This window comes from Vidua macroura, chromosome 1 (genome assembly GCF_024509145.1).
Source record: "Vidua macroura isolate BioBank_ID:100142 chromosome 1, ASM2450914v1, whole genome shotgun sequence".
Taxonomy (NCBI): domain Eukaryota; kingdom Metazoa; phylum Chordata; class Aves; order Passeriformes; family Viduidae; genus Vidua; species Vidua macroura.
The window spans coordinates 89356729-89371988 of NC_071571.1; the positions used below are offsets into that span (position 1 = coordinate 89356729).

Here is a 15260-nt window from a genome sequence, read left to right on the forward strand (position 1 = left end):
CCTCAAGTATGTTATTGAAACATTATACAATGTATAGGATATTGATGGAATTCACATTAAGTATTTTGGCATAAAGTTTCACGTATGTGGTGGGCTGTTCAGTTGTTGGAAGGCCAGACAGGCACTTCCCAGAAAGCTTGTACATGGGGACTTTAGGGTTTGCAGGGTATTGGTGTGGGATCAAAGGCTTTAGAACCCTGCAAGATGAGCAAGGCAGCTATTGTCTAACAGAACGTTTTGAATTCTTGTTTTCACCTTTCATAAGAAGACAAATCTGTGTGAAATAAAATAACTTTCGGCTTTTATGAATTTACAGCAAGATTGTACGCCTCTTGGGACAAGCTCTTACTGGCAGGCAGATCTCTTTCTCCTGTTGCAAGTTAGCTGGAGAGTCATTGAACTGGAAGTTTCACACCCAGCTTACCAGAGAGCCAGGCTCTTAAAAGAAGACGGAATTCAACAACATACAAGATTTTGGCACCAACAAGTGAAATTTTGAAATTTTTTTTTAGCAGGGGAAAAGTAACTAGGATTATGCCTCACATCTCTGCTGCAGAGTGCTTCCCTTGTTAGCACAGAAGTCTCAGCTTTATATTCTAGAGGTCATTTTAATGTTGTTCGTATCTTTTTGTAGTTTTGTGTTCATTTTTTTTCCCCTTCCTGTAAAGCAATATTGTTTTCATATATAGTTTACTCACAAGTCAGAAATATCTGGTCTGTGACCACTGACAGATTTTGCAAAAAAGTGTTTCGTGTGTCTAAAATCTCCTTTTTATCACATGAAAGGTATTTGCAAAATAAAGTATTGAAATTTTAAACCCTTTTAAAAGGTTAAAAACAGACAAAATAAAAGAAGTGGTGAGTGGATGGCTGAGAAAACCTGAGTGTTGAAAAGCTCATTTGAGAACCATTGCCTGTGATCACTGGATTCATTACAAGCTAGGGAGTCTCCATAAAATCCAAAATATAGACATCATACTCCTCTAAACAGTCCCACCACCCAAAAGCTTGAAATAAATTCTAAATTATTCACAACATGTTATTGAGCTGGCATTCAATAATATCAATGATGCAATTTTCTTCTGCCTTGACACATACCAAATACACTAATAAAATTGAGAAAATTAAGCCTGGATTCACTAAGTGTTATTAACCTTAATATAAAGGAGACAATTCTGTTAAGTCTTGCTTTGTTTATCTTTCATATTCCTGTATTTTACCATGACTCATGCTTCTTCTTAAAGGCAGCCTTTAATTTCAACGACACTATCTTCTCTTACTACCTCCAAACTAGAAATAAAGTTTAAAACAGGTAAGAAACTTGAATCAATGGAATCAGCAGAGAAACAACAGAAAGAATAATGAAAGCTAAAAGGAACTGACTAATGCTGCCGGCATACACTACAAAGTTCTATCTGACTTCTAGGTACTTATCTGCTATTATTTCAAATTACCAATTAAAGTTAGTGCATTTAGCTTCAAAGAACTAAATGCTTAAAGTGATCAAGTTTAATCAAATTATTTTCTCTTCTTTAAGTCATTGTGGTATTTGTAAACAAAAACACTCTGTACAAAATCTCACAATCTTCTTTGATTTTTGCTCCATTCTTGTAAGTATTAACCAGTTTGTGGACCACATTATCACTTCCAGCCTAGCATGAGGTTTCATAACAACAACAAATAAGAAAGTTCATGTTCCAACAAATGTATTACACTCTAGAAGAATTCCCAGAAAGATGTGCATTCTTTCTCTCTAGAAATCTGTTGTGCCACCATATTTCCTTTATTCGTTTGAAATGCTCGTGCCATTTCCTTAGCTTTACAATACTTTTGGTCTTCTCATAGCACCCAGAACACTTGATGAGGTCACACCACCATCTCAAGAATCTTTTAATCTCTCACAATTACCAAACCCTCAATTGCCAAGCTGCAGGATTTACTTCAACAATCCCATTCTATTTTGGTCACTTCAGAAAGATTAAGGTAATTTGGAACAAGCCCAGAGGCAGAGTCATGGAGATTGGCATGGGGGATGAAGGATGCATTCTGGAAGTAGTATCTAGAGGAGTATATCTTGTTCAGCCTATGAAAACAGGTCTCCTTTACTTAAATATATCAGTAGAACAGACCACAAATACCCATAAGCAACACAAAATTTTGGTGTAGGAACAAAAGGACACTGGTTTCTCAAGACCCAGTGTAAGAGGGAGTATTCTATTCCTTACAATGGGGAAAGATCATTAACAGTATATGAAAAGTACTCTATAATAGCTGAAGATAAAACACAAAAACCCTGAAGGTTATGTGCATTCCCATACTCTTGAACCATATCAGCTGGGATATGTTTCTGACCTGGCTGTCCTGAAACCTGGCACCCTAAAACCCCTACTGGGCACAGACATACTCATTTCATCCCTGTCCAGGTTAAGGTGGCTGGGTTATACCACACCCTCACCCCTTGGCAGTCACTGCCCATCTTTCTGCACTCTTCCTCCTCCGGTTTTTCTGCTGCTGCAATGCTCTGCTGGCTCTGCTCCCTGTGTTGTTTAACACATCCCCTGGGCAGCCTGGAAGTCATGCAGCTGCCTGCCTTTTGCCACAGAAAAGTTTTCATCAGGGCAGCCACGACCTCAGCAAGAGGCTGTTCTACATTTAATGAACACAGCTAGCTGGCACCTGCCTGCGGCCAGGTGCAGTCTCAGTGCTGGGGGGTGGACAAAAACTGCTAAGAGACATGGGATATTAACTGAGAATTTCAGCAAGACAGCAGGTTGGAGAGGGCAGCAAAATAAAAAAAAAAAAAAACAAAATAAACAAAAAAACCCCAAACAACAACAAGAAAAAAAAAACCCCAACAGTGTTGGGACTACAGCATCTAGCATGGCTGCTGTAAACAACCTGCTGATTAGAGAAAGGGAGCTGAAGGCTTGTGCCATCATTTGACAAAGTAAATGTGTTTGCTCTGTCTATAAGAAGACCAGATGAGCTACAGATAACCTGCAACAATGCAGAGAATAAACAGAGAATATCACAGATGAGAAGGCAGCCACAGTTACGCTTGATGTAACAGGGGCAGAAGATAATTCTAAGAGTAAAAAGAAATGTGATAAAATCATTCAAACATTGCAGAGGCACCTATCCCAAAGTTACTACTACTTGCATATCATATCTGCTTCTGAAGAAAAAAAAGCAGAAGATCCTGAATACATTGCTATATTCAGGAGATGAGAAGTTCACCAATAGTTAAAATATATATATTCAAAATTTAAATAGTAAGTCATGAATTAGTTGGCCCCCATTTATAATAATAAAAACACAGGCAACACTAATAGCTATTCACTTAGGTGGACTTTATAATAAAACTACTCCAGTGGATACCAGTGTTTAAAGTATTAAAAATCCTGATCACTAAGGATCATGCAGTGGAGGCAACAAAAACAATACCCAAGTGCCAAGGGAACAGAACAATAAGTAGAGTCAGAACTGGCAGTCAGAATTTTGAACGGGAGCAAAAAGACTCATAGTGCAAATGATGACTTTTTAAGGACTCAAATCTGCTAGTTAAAAGTGCAACAAGGTGGGGCTCAGATAGAAAATAAAGGATGAATGCAAAACGCTCTGTCTTGCAGAAGCAATGATACCAGAATTTCAGATTCATTGCGACACAGATGGCAGGCACCATGGAAGGCCTTGGAAATGCTTCAGTGTGTCCTCAACAGCTTAATTATAACAATAAATGAAATACTGCTTTGCAAGTGAAATGAGTAAGAGTCAAAATAGAGCTCAATACCGGATTTGCTAACTTCACAGAAAGATTATTAGAGACTATTTTAAAAGGGCTAGAAATAAATTATCTCTGTGTTTCTAAAAAAGTAGATGAATTAGTATTTCCCAAAGTTATGATTTTAAATATGATATAAGGTATGAACAGCACAAGTAAAATTTGTCAGTCATGCACTTCTTGCTGCAGGATCATTAAGCCAGTTTCAGGTGGAGCAAAACAGAAAGTATCCATAGACATCAAAAAAATTAGATGTGAAAAAAAATCAGCTGAATTTTGAACAACATACATAACTGAAGACTGCTTTCAAAATTTCTCAAAATCAGTCAGATGGAGCACCTCTCCAATGCTACATAACTTGTGCTGAGAAACAGCAGTGCACTGAAGCCAAAACAAAGTTGTCAAGCACAACAGGTGCACAGGGGGGATGGCAGAAATTATATTTGTGCTAAATATCTGGTCTTCCAAAAGCCTTACTTGAAATACAAATAATCATGTAAGCCACTAATGAAGTTGTCAGGCTCCCCTGGAGTTGGCAAAGGAACTGCTAGTGCTCCCAGCAGCCAGGCAGGACAATGTTACTGCTCCTTGAACATCCAAGGCAACACAAACATCACCACAAATGTCACCCACTGGTGTCTCACAATGCTGCTTAGGAACAGCAGCTGCACTGTACAAGCTGCAAACCCAGAAGAGGGAGGAACACTACATTTCTTCTATAAGTATTGTATAGCCTTGAGAGGGGAAAAAAGCTTCCATATGAATCCTGAAAAAGACAAAGAGACTGAGAAAATGGAAAAAAGGAATTTGCATTGGAGAAATTTCACTATTTTTATCAGTGTTTTGTTCCAGTTGGACTATCTAACTCATCAGCTCATGTGCCCTTTCAAAGACCTCCTCATGGGCACAGAGGCCATTGGGTCCCGGCCAAAAACACAGCTGAGGACGCATCAAGGCTGCGTGCCATTTAAAAAAAATGTTAACTAAACCTGAATCCAAGTAAGCCTGTACCACTCTTCCTACTCTGAATGTTATCTAGAGAGCAATGGCACAGAAAGATCACAATTAAACTTAGTCTCCCATAGCTTCTTTGTCACAAACATATTATAAAAGCAGAGTCCTGAGGGGATCTTTTCTGAATCAGAAAGAAAAAAAAAAAAAAAAGGTTGTATCCAGTCTTTTTCAGACCTCTATGCAAAACATTCTAGCCACCCATACTAATAAAACTCAGAATTTCCCAGAAGCATTTCATCCTTTTTGTTCATAAACTAGCAATCTTGACCTCCAGCTTTTAATTTATTTTATTGAAGTATTTATTTTTTTCAATAAATGAAGCATTCCAGATTTGACTCTCTATGCAACAAAGTTTAGTCAGAGAGCATGACCGTGCATGTACCAATTTTATTGGCTACTCTCCATATATTTGAAGGTATAAAGCTGACTACCAGAAGAGTAACAGAAAGTATTAGCAAATTCTTTTCTAAAGCTTCAGCTCATCAAGTTAATGATTAATGAATTTATTAAAAAAGAGCTGAAAGTCCAGGAGTAAAGTTCCAAAGTAAAACAAAGTGATTTTACTTGTTCTTAAACAGTCTCTTAACTCTGGTACCCTGACCAGAAGCATTTTATGACCTTGCATAGGATTGCAAAGAGTAAACCCTCCAAAAGTAATGGATTGGCTCATAGAAACAACTGTTTATAAAATTGAGTCCTTTGAACAAAAGGCTAGGTGTGGCTGAGGGAAAAACAAGAAGCATCTGCACCAAAGCTCCTGCTGCGCTGTCACTCAGCACATGACAGAGCCCACAGTGGGCTCAGCCATGCACTGGGGGCACACTGGTATTGTTTAATTGCACGCCTAAATAATTTCATGAACCACAAGGAAAAGATCAGCCCTCTTGCCTATGCTCTTCCAAAAAACCTATCCATTATTCCTAATTATCTTCTAATGCCTCTCTCATTTACATGTACAGTCACTGCTCTGAGCACGGTGATCTTTTGCTGGACTTCCCTGACTGTGGTACTTCCAAGTTGTCCCACTGAGCAGTGGGATCAGGAAAAGCAGTGATTGCATGTGGCATTCTAAAACAAGCATGCAAAAGGGCTGAACCCTAGACTGGAAACAAGGTTTTCAAGTTGATGGGTGCCATTAAGGAGGACAGGATGCAGTGCTCAGATGTCACTCATCCATACGGACTCCTGTCAATGACCTTTGCAAAGAACAAATCAATACTAAGAAGACACTGTATCTACTACTTCTTACTGTGCAGAAAAGGTCAAGCCATTTTCATGTATGTATCAGGTCCAGACATGGAACTTCTTAAACCTGGGAATTAAACAAAATCCCTATCTTGAACAACAGACCATTTCAAAATGTGTTAACTTAAAGAAAAGACTTGTAATGGAAACTTATTTCATAAGCAAGGTATGACTCCTGCAGAAGGAATGTAAAGTTCTACCTTGCTATCATGAAATGTTCTCTAAAACTATAATGAAAATGAAATTACAAACAGTACTTATGAGACTGCTTGCTTAGCATAATCTGGTACCACCTGTGTATTTTTCCCACAGAAACAAATATATTTTTAAAACACTGAGCCATTTACAGTCATATTGTGCATGCCCGCTGTACCTGTTTTTGATTGTATGTACTGATTAATCTCCTCTTACAGTTCACTTAGACAGATGTTTTGAGAGAAGCCCTTATGGAAATACATGTTGTGGTTCTATATTTTAACTTGATCCCATTTAGCTCAATGCTCAATCATTTTTGCTTCAGTGAGACAATTCTGTAATATATATATTGCCACAGTCTAGGAGATGCTTGGTACCAAAGTCATAACTGAAATTTCTGGCCTTTTTAAAAAATATATATTTGAATTCCCAAATTATGATTCAGCTTAACACTTCACAGGACCCAAAAGTTCAAGGATGACCATCAAAACTCTATTACAACACTGTGTACATGAAAAAGTATCCTGTATCCTGTTGTATATCTTAAACATACCACAGATTTCAAACAACTTCAGTCTGATTCTGGTTAGAAGACACTGCTGCACTATTTCATATTGCAAGCGCAAGATCCATGAGGACAGTGTGTTAAAATATTCAGAAATCTAGTATTTTAAAATGCTTGCATATGGGAAAAGGGTTATTTAATACTCAGTGTAATGAATTTCTGAGTTACATTAACTGCAGCAACATAAGGAGATACTGTACTCCTGCTCTCTAGCTGGGTGGAAATGGAGCAATGGCAGTGTCATACATCCATAAGCAAAGTAATAAAAAAAGGATCTATAATCTTTTGACACATACATTTAATACATTTCAGTAAGGTTTATTATATTTCTTGCTTCCTCTTTTCAGCATCATTCATGGTTAATGTTGAGGTATGCACAATACTTAAAACCACTCAGCAGTACACATTAAGAAAAGAGAAGCAATGTTTTTAAGAATAAAATATTTATTTCTAATCTGATTGCACTTGAGTTGGTCAAGAGGTAAAACATTTTATTATAATAAATGCTTATTTTGGAAGCATTTATTATAATAAAATCTGAGAAAACATCCACTGACTCAATTATTTAATTATTTATGTTATTCTCTTGCAAAGCCATATTCTAAGAATGGTTTCTCTCTGTCAAGCAGATATGAAGGTAAAACCAAATCCCTCAGCTTTGTAACATTAAACAGTGTACACTGACAGATTAGCAAAGTCTATTCTGATGCTGCTGTCACCCATATCAGCAAAAATAAATCTGAAATTAAGTCTGGTGTAAATTTTTAATTAGTTGATTGTACCATCACATCAGAAAATCAAAATTAGAAAATAATTTAAAAAAATAAAATAGCATTGTCTTGGAGTCAAACACTGAAAAAAAGTTTTTTTCTGACCGCAGCCATGTGGCAAAAGCCAAATTAAAAGCTGGCAACTAATTTTAAGATTTCTAAAACTACCTGCTGAATTTCACTAAGGAAATCCAATCTATGCACTGTGATGCAGGACAGAGCTGCCTGTCTCCCTGTCTTGTCATACTGCTTATTTTGATTAGCTACAGTGGCATAGAGGTATAGATTTTTAATATACTTTTATTGCATTTTCGATAGCTGACTTATTGACTGTAGGTTTGGGGCATTTTCTTCCTGAATTTTTATGACTATGCTTTTTTGATGACTATGCTTTTTAAATTTTTATTGGGAGTTTAAAAATGGCCGCATTTCTTTAGGGACAGATGAAAAATTCTATCAGGTGTAATAACAAAAAATGTTCATTCAGATGGCATTTTTTAAAAAAGAAAAACAAAACACACAAAAACCCCCTCAATACTAACATTGTCATCTCCCATTCTACCCTTAAAAAAGTCTCAAGCTCTTTAAAAGCAGCATCCAAAATAAAACATGCTGAAGATGTAAATTCTTTTCAAGTGATCTAGGTTTTTAGTCAGTGAAAGCCTATTTCCTTACTCCCTAACAATGAAGAACACACAGTACAGTAGTAATTATTCTAAAAGCAGTTACACTTCCTACTGTGCCTTCTTAAGCAGAACTGTGAAACAGCAACATTGCAACAGCACTCAGTAAATGGAAATCAGAATGCTAACTCTGCATGCAAGCACACAGGTCTGATCAAAAGACTCTGCAGACTGTGGGTATTGCTATAACTGGCTGTAAGTGTCTGCTTCTGAAGACAGCTATTCCTCATGGGTAGTCACTTTCATTTCATTTGGCCATACATTAATAGGTTGTCATCCTGCACAGCATTAAGATAGGGTTGTGGCAGAAGCAAAAAGAAATGCTTTCTCCAGAAAAGCTGGAGATGGGAAGGTGGAAACAGATTGTAGCCAGCAGCAGCATCCAACTAGAAATCTTGGGTTTTTTACACTCCCATAAAAACAGTCAAAGAAAATGCAGCAGAAAGGTATAAAAGAGATTTTCCTCATTACAACTATGAATACTACAATGCTATTCATCTGAATTCCGTGATGTGTTTTGGAGAAATATTTACTTTCAAGGAAGAAAATAAAATAGGAATCCATTACATTCTTTACTTGCCTTAAGAGTGTCATTAAAAGCAGGCAAATAAACTCAAAGCATCCATATTCTATGATAAAAATGCATTTTATAGAATATCAAGAGTTTTCTGAAACAAATCTTTAAAACCAATAACAAAGTGCCTAAGTGGTATATTTCATCATGATGTAAATCATGACAAATCAGTTGCAAGATGTGTACCTTCAGCACACTCCATCCAGAACTTCCAAAGGAATACTTTATTTAATCAGTTCATTTTCTTGCAGAAAGCCCCAGAAGCCCCAACATTCAATTTTACCTTTTTTCTTTCTACTCTTAAAAGTTACACAAAAACTGCTTTAAAAGGTATTTTATTGCTCCAGTGAAAGTACCTACTGTAAAACAATGTACACATTCCCATAAGCTTTTTCTAAGTTCTGACAAGCCATTACACCCCATTTAATTTTATCTGAACTTTAACTATGTTTTTGCACCTCGTGTCACCTTACTATCTTACCATACCATCTTACTACTAATCCCTTCTGAAATTCCAAGTCCTACATCTTAATTAAAACGTTGGACTTGTATTACAGCACTAAATTAACTACAGGACTTTGAGGATTTGAGCATCTGGGAGAAAAAGAATTTATATGATTCAAGACTTGATTGTCCAAATACCTTGTGTTTCAAAAGTGAGGTGTTTTCTTTAGGCATTACAGATGACCCTTAGAAAATGGTATCACATCAAAGTCATCAAAACAGTGCAGGCCTAACCAAAATGAAAACTATCAAGTGTATCACACAACATCTGAAATAAAGATTATTCTACCTGTATCGAACGTGCTCAATTGTGTCATATGTCAGCTTGCTGCTGATATTCTGACTATGAGGGTTGCCTAGGAGACAATAGAGATATAGAAATTAATCATTAATCACATTTTTGCTATTAAATGTCTCTTTTATCAAAGTATTACACCAAGAGGGCCTAAAAGATGATAAAGATTAAATGTGTACTTCACAGCAATTCCCTGAAGCCCCTTAGTCAAGAGAACAGACATACAACAGGATAAAGCAATTATGACAGACCTAGAAACTTCAGCTGGATCTCTTACTAATATTTAGGCAGTTCCCTAAAAAGAAATGAAATTGCATATGCACAAACTAGAAAAACTACAGACAGAATGCACATTCATAAACGTATTTGTGCAGTAGCTAAGAAGCAAAAGGCAGGATCTGGAGATAACAGACAATCATGATTGGATAGAAGAATTAATCCTTGGTTTTTTAGTGCTGAAATTCAAATAATTCATTGAAATATAAATTTTATTGCAAAATTAGTAGCCACCTTAGCCCAGCTCAGAATAAGCATATATAACAATTAAGACAGCATGATTTTATCTCCTTGAGCAAAAAAGATTCCAGCAATATTCATTCAGACACAGCACACTTTCCTATTAGCTAATACTTAAGAGAACATGCAAAAGCAGTCTGGAAAGGGAATAAGGAAAAAATTGCTATACTAACACAGTTTTTGCAGTAGGCTCCAATATTAACTACTCTTTTCAAAATTTAAAAGTTACACTGCTGAAAGTTGTTGAGTGAAGGTGTTGAAAATAACAACTTTAGAGCTCAAACCCAAAACTTAGACTTTTCACGTCTGATGTTGCATTTCTGTAATTTCCAATTCAAATATTTTCAAATAAGAAGTGAGACTATCTCTTACTTATATTACTTTCCCTCATTTACACATGCAGCAGCTAAACTCCAGTTCTTTGGGCCTGAGGATTATCACCAAGAAAATAAAAAAGCTGCAAGTCAAATTCCCCCCTCCATTCACATATGTGTTTGTTAAATTAACTCTTCCTATACCATCCTTAGACAGCATTTACTGTCCTTAGAGTATGAGATGTAACTGGAAAAAAAAAATATTGACCAAGCTGGAGCTCTTGTTATCATTTTAGATGAAAATACCAATAAAAATATACAATTTGTTTTCCTATAGCATTATAGGTAGTATGCAAATCTGCCCCAAACTGGCAGTAATACTATTTCTATTCACAAGCACTCAACTGATTCACAAATTATTTTTTTTCTGCCACAGATGGTACTTATTAAAAGGGTTGAGCCCAATGTTGTTTGAAATAACTAAGATTAGAGCGCAAACATTTCACTTTACAGCGTCTGTAGTGACAGAACATTAATTTTTGTATCACTGGCATGCACTTGAATAGGAGATTTTGAATGTTCAAATCAATGTATTTTGTTATAACAGAAAAAAAAACCCTATCTCTATAAAGAATAGCACTTATTTTGTAGTGGAACTCAAATTTATGCTCTGGATCCCAGCCTTGCCAGCATTCAGGAAAAAGAATAGGGGGAAATCACATAATGGCACATGGAAAATGAAAACTACACAAAACTCTCAAGTGGCTTGCTCAGGTGATAAGCACACGTGTGGAGTGAACAAGCATTTTCTTGTAAAGCAGTGGTACCTAATTCCCAAGTGAGGAATCCCTTTGTTCCATGTATCAGGGAGCACAAGAAAGACACAAAACTAGCAAAAAGGACACATGATCCACAGGTAGTAACACACCATAGGAAATTTGATTACTTCAGTAGGACTTCTCACAGCATAATACTGTGCAGTTTATTTTTTTCTGGTTGAGCGTGACTCGCTCTAACGTAAATTGTCTCACACAGTATCGGTATTTCTTATACCACGGATGCTGCTGACTTTGTATAAAATCACAATCAGTGTGTGATTCTTGGCTAGATAACACCATCAGAAAGAAATGAAAGGTTTAGGTAGAGGATCTGGGGATTAAGTACTTACGGGTGGTGCTGTAATAGTTAAATCTCCACCCAGATATTATGCAATTTTGTAGATACTTTTACTCACATTCCTCTGCACAGGATTGCTTTGGCAACACCTATCCTTTTTCTGAGTAGGCACCAAAGTCTAATAATCAGAGCAGAGCAAAGTCTAATAGTACCTATTCTGTGCCTAAATTCACTTGGGATCTTTGAGCTATGCTTTCTTCTGAGGAAAATTCTCATACTGAGTCACAGTATAAGCTGTCTGAGGAGGGTGTTTCTGGATTCTGGTCCTTGCATAAGAAACTAGGTTTGCATTTTTGTGTAGAAAAAAACCACAAAGAATGAACAGTGCTTATAGCTAAAATGTATTTCTTTATCCCAAGCCTGGTGCCCTAAAAAAGTCATGCAGTAGAGCCATGTTTGCTTTGATCTTCTTTACCAACATAGACAGGTCCTTGGCCACCAAAGAATGAAGCTAGGGGTGACAAAAAGGCCTATGCCTCCTTTGTAAAAGCACTGGTCTTCCAACTACTCTACAGCAGCATTAAAAAGCCTGCAGAAGGTCTCTTCCAAGAAACTCAGTTTTGAATGATTTAGATAGAAACTTGAGAAGACTCATGGGAACATTGCTTTGCACTTACCATAAATGTTGTTTCTGAGGTCATCAGTAAAAGCTTTAAGTAGACTCTCTGGGAAAAGTGCTGAACCAGCATGGTCAAGGTAAGTAATCCCTAAAATACAAATACAATTACTAGTTTCAATTTTTAAAAGATTCAATGCCATTTTCTCACACAGATTACATTGTGAAGTGCACCATTCAAATACCTCTTTTCATTCACTAGCAAAAAAAAAAAAAAAAAGGATGAAACAATACAAGGCAAACATTTTGATTACCTGTGTATAATTTTTAATTAAAACCAAAGAGGTCCTTCTTTTCATGCTTAGATTACACAATCCTTGGAAGAGAAAAATCTTTTGTTTGGCCTGTACAAAACTGAGCAAGCTGGTGTCTCCAGCCATAGTACCTTGCTAATTCTAGGCACTACTTATTATGAAAACTACAAACTACAAACTATTACCACAATGCTAATAATTATTATTAACAGCAACATCGATAGTGATGCCTCCTTGCTGATTGGCGACACAACTCTCTCAAGAACTGACAAGACCAAAATTGTTTCTGAAGACCAGAGACAGGACTAGTAGAAGTTTTAATGTATTTAATTACATCTCTCCACTCTGCTGCACTTAACATTCAATTAATTTTTTAAATCTCCTTTTATATTATTAAGCTATTGCGAAACTTTTAAATAAATGCTTATTGGAAATGAAGGCTTTTTCATGCTTGGCCATTTTAGATTTCTTAATGTTTAGTAATTATTCTTCCATTTCTCCAGTGTGTTTCATGCTCTTTATTAGTTTTCGCATTTCACTTACCTTAAGTATTTCAACCTACTTCAAATTTTAATAATGATGAATATGATTAAGATTAGAATTTATTAAGTATTTTAAAGGTCTTCCATTTCCACATGGATTTAAAATTGAGTAAAGCTTTAAATGAGACATCTTGACACTTGGAAATATATCTTATTATATATTATGTTACTGTAGTAGTGATCCAGTGGGTAAAGCTGTGAGGCAGTGCTAATAATAAAACCAACCCCGACACCCACGCCTTATTTTCAAAAGAGAAAATTCCTCTCCTGCCTTAAGATTTCCTCACTTACAGTGCGTAGCAAAAGTAGAATTCTTAATGATGTCTTGAAGTCAGTCAAGTGTTATAAGGTGCTTCAAGGGGTGGAGCATGGACAAAACCAGAGACAACCTGTAGCTGTAAAGGCTTTTTAGGTTTTTATTAGGTTTTTTAGAGGTTTTTTTAGGTTTTTAAAAAAGAATCCTATGAAGTTTCTCTCAAGCAGTATGAAGCAGCACAGAGAAGCACTCAGGGGTCCAAATGCATATGGAGGTCTGTCCTGCTCAGTTCCCAATAGCTGCTCAGCTCTCCACAGGAATGCAGGGCTTTGGAGGGAAACAGGCACACTGCCCACAGCAGCTCACAGGCAGGCCCTGCCCAGCGCTGTGGTACAGCTTCTGCCAGCAAGGGGACAGCAGCTTTCCCTCCAGCAGGACATGATGCTCGCCATGGCCACCCCAGGACCTGCAGCTTGGCACCAAAAGCTCAGGCAGGCCCCGAGATGGAGTTAAAGCATGGAGCAACAGCCATGACCTCCACCAGCTCCAACAGCAGCAGTCACGGTAATAAGCAGCCCACAGTCACTGGCTACAGCTGGGAGAGGTGGGAAAGGCAAGACTGGAGCTGAGAATGGGAAGAAACAGCCCTGTGGAAAAACTGCTGAAGCATGGACAAATGACTCTTCAACTAATTGAAATTGAAAAGAGCGTATATTTATTACAGTACTGGACATATGGGGAGTAACCTCCCAAAGATGTGCAAAAAAGTCACAAATTCCTGCTCTCTATTTATCCAAAAAGGTTTTACATATTCAGATGGTTTCCAGGACAGTTTCTACAATGCCTATTACATAAACATTAGCTCTCACCTCATATTATAATTAGCTGAATATCCATTACAGCTGTGCAACTGTCCTCTTTAATTGTGGGTAAGTAGGCTTCTGAAAAGGAAGTAAGATATGGGTTCTCTGCTTGCTTTTTCTACCTCTGTCGGGATCGGGATTGAAGGCGCTTGAGATAACAGTTTGTGTTCAGACTCAGGTGTTTATTGTTTCTTATCCATGTTACAGTCTCACAGCCCTGAGTTCTGCAGTCTTTCATTAGCAATGGCCAACTATCTCTTGTTACAAGGTTGTTTAAGGCTAAACTATCCAATTAAGAAATGACACCTAAATTATTTTCCCTTTTAACCCAATAATTGATCACTCAAAACCCACAATGCAGACTTTTCTGTCCAATTACAAAATACCACCCAAACCCGTAAAGAAGAACAACCTGTCTCTGCCCTAAAACCTCCATTTTGCTTCATATTTATTGCCATATTCTAAAACCCCAAACTCTAAGTTTTCCACCCTGTGATGTTACACACACTTCTAACCAACTACACACCTGTAATCCCAGTGCTATTAATCAATTTTGGAAGCCTTCTCCACAGCCTCAGGTCAAATGCAGTGTTCTCTTGTGGGTCTGTGCCTTTCATCACAGAAAGTTTAAAATTCTCAGCACCCAGGGTTCCAACAGTAAGACACCTTCCTCATGGCAAACTCTTTACCCGTATCGAGTTGGCAGGGCTCTTTGGCTGGCTGGTCACAGTCCAAACCTCTTAGAAGCCAGTGGTATTTATGTTTCCTGCACCCTTACAATACTTCATGTATCACCTGTCACTCCCAACCTTGTTTCAGTTATCCCCACATGGTACAAATTAGTTTCCTTGTTAAACTCTAATCACAGAATATTATCTTTGCTAACTACATTTCTAACTTAACTCCTTAATATATATAGTTTTCACCTTCTTAGCTGCATTCCTAGCTCAACCCTTTGACTTAATGCTGTTCTGGGGGGAACTACTTTGGCCAACACTCTTCCAACAAAGCCTCCAGAGAGGTGCCATTTGGCTCTCATGGGCACCAGGAGCACAGCCAGGTGATGCTCCTCTATGAGCAGCTTCTGTGTTTGGACC

General features: G+C 37.3%; 1 protein-coding gene across 1 annotated transcript in view; it reads right to left on the minus strand.

Annotated features, from left to right (window-relative positions):
• Positions 1-15260, minus strand: part of MOCOS (molybdenum cofactor sulfurase) — a 212421-nt gene that overhangs the window by 171086 nt on the left and 26075 nt on the right. Inside the window, exons 2-3 of the mRNA XM_053993714.1 lie at positions 12250-12339; positions 9621-9687 (exon numbers count right to left, since the gene is read on the minus strand). Of these exons, the coding sequence (XP_053849689.1) occupies positions 9621-9687; positions 12250-12339 (157 nt within the window). The remainder of the gene's footprint in view (positions 1-9620; positions 9688-12249; positions 12340-15260) is intronic.